The sequence below is a fragment of the Acanthamoeba castellanii genome, assembly GCF_000313135.1.
Source record: "Acanthamoeba castellanii str. Neff unplaced genomic scaffold scf7180000084758, whole genome shotgun sequence".
In the NCBI taxonomy this organism is placed as follows: domain Eukaryota; phylum Discosea; order Longamoebia; family Acanthamoebidae; genus Acanthamoeba; species Acanthamoeba castellanii.
In genome coordinates this window covers 724,184-725,918 of record NW_004457380.1, presented here as the reverse complement: position 1 = coordinate 725,918, position 1,735 = coordinate 724,184, and the positions used below count along the sequence as shown (strand labels likewise).

At 59.1% G+C, this 1,735-nt stretch overlaps 1 protein-coding gene across 1 annotated transcript in view; it reads left to right on the top strand.

The window, feature by feature from the left end:
• ACA1_219100 (rapamycin binding domain containing protein) overlaps positions 1 to 1,735 on the top strand; it is a gene marked incomplete at both ends in the record, with an annotated part of 11,120 nt that overhangs the window by 2,878 nt on the left and 6,507 nt on the right. The window contains 6 exons of the mRNA XM_004337190.1: positions 104 to 131; positions 249 to 376; positions 464 to 653; positions 737 to 1,059; positions 1,270 to 1,455; positions 1,545 to 1,659. Of these exons, the coding sequence (XP_004337238.1) occupies positions 104 to 131; positions 249 to 376; positions 464 to 653; positions 737 to 1,059; positions 1,270 to 1,455; positions 1,545 to 1,659 (970 nt within the window). The remainder of the gene's footprint in view (positions 1 to 103; positions 132 to 248; positions 377 to 463; positions 654 to 736; positions 1,060 to 1,269; positions 1,456 to 1,544; positions 1,660 to 1,735) is intronic.

The following is a 1,735-nucleotide window of genomic DNA, read 5'->3' as shown; positions in this document are numbered from 1 at the left end:
CCCTCAACGACCGAGGTGTTCGAGATCCGCGAGCCTGGCCATCACCACCATCGGCCGGCTCACCATCCGCAATCCGGCCTACGTCATGCCCTCCCTACGCAAGACCCTCATCCAACTCCTCACCGAGCTCGGTACCCAAACGCCCCTTCCGTATTTTTCTGAATTATTGCCTTTACGTTCAACTATTTCGTTCATCTCCTTAAATATGTACATACTCATGTATATGTGGTATATATCTATAAATGCAGAATTTAGCGGCGACAGTCGTAATAAGGAGGAGAGCGCGCGGCTGCTGGGGCACCTCATCAGCTCGTCCCAGCGTCTCATCAAGCCCTACGTCGAGCCCATTCTCAACGCTCTGCTCCCCAAGCTCCAGGTTCCACGCAGCATTCCTGACATTCTATTTCTTTGGGTTGAGTTCATTTTTATTTATTTCTTTATTTATTTTGCAATTGGATTGCAGGACACGAACCCGCGGGTGGCGTCGTGCGTGCTGGCGACGCTGGGCGAGCTGGCGACGGTGGGCGGGGCGGACATGACCCCGCACATTCCCCAGCTGCTCCCGCTCATCATCGAGACCCTGCAGGACCAGAGCTCCGCCGTCAAGCGCGAAGTCGCCCTCCGCACCCTCGGCCAGCTCGCCGAAAGCGCCGGTACCACACGCACGAACCGCACACGCACGAACCGCACACACCGCACACACCGCACTCATCACTTAACGGTGTGTGCGGTGCAGGCTATGTGATCGAACCGTTCATACGGTACCCGAAGCTGCTGGAGATTCTCATCAACGAGATCAAGACGGAGCAGGGCGCGTCGATCCGGCGCGAGGTGGTCAAGGTGCTGGGCACGCTCGGGGCGCTGGACCCCTACAAGCACAAGACCATCCAGATCGAGGTGCGGCAGGAGAAGAACCAGGTGGCGGGCGCGGGCGACGGTGTGGGCGGGTCGGCCCACCAGCCGCCCCATGAGGTATCGGGCATGGGCTCCGAGGAGTACTACCTCACCGTGTCCGTCGGCGCCCTCATGAAGATCCTGCGCGATCCCTCCCTGGCCCAGGTAATAACACGACACACGACACACGACACACTACACACTACACACTACACACGGCACACGGCACACGGCACACGGCACACGGCACACGGCACACGGCACACGGCACACGGCACACGGCACACGACACGCACGGCACACACGACGCACACGGCACGACACGCGCGTGAGGCACACATAACTGACATTCGGAGTAATGGTAATCGTGTGCAGCGTCACAGCACGGTGATACAGGCGGTGATGCTCATGTTCGAGTCACTGGGGCTCAAGTGCGTCCCGTTCCTGCCGCAGATCATGCCTCCGTTCCTGGCCTGCATGCGGACGAAGGAGAAGAAGCGGCTCGAGCCACTCTTCAAGCAGCTCTGCCTCCTCGTCTCCATCGCCAAGCAGCACATCAAGGTAACGCTCCACCACCCGCACTTTAGGACGAGCGCGCTGAATGAACGCTGTGTCGTGTGTCGTGTGTGTGTCGTGTGTGTCGCGTTTAGGACTACCTGGACGAAATCTTCTCATTGATCAAGGAGTACTGGAACACCGGTCTTCTCGACCAGATCATCACCCTCGTCGAGGCCCTGTCGCAAGCACTCAATGACGAATTCAAAGGTGCGCATTCACAAACGCACACGCACACGCGCCACCGCACACGCACACACGTGGGCGATGTGCTGACCGGGCGCAC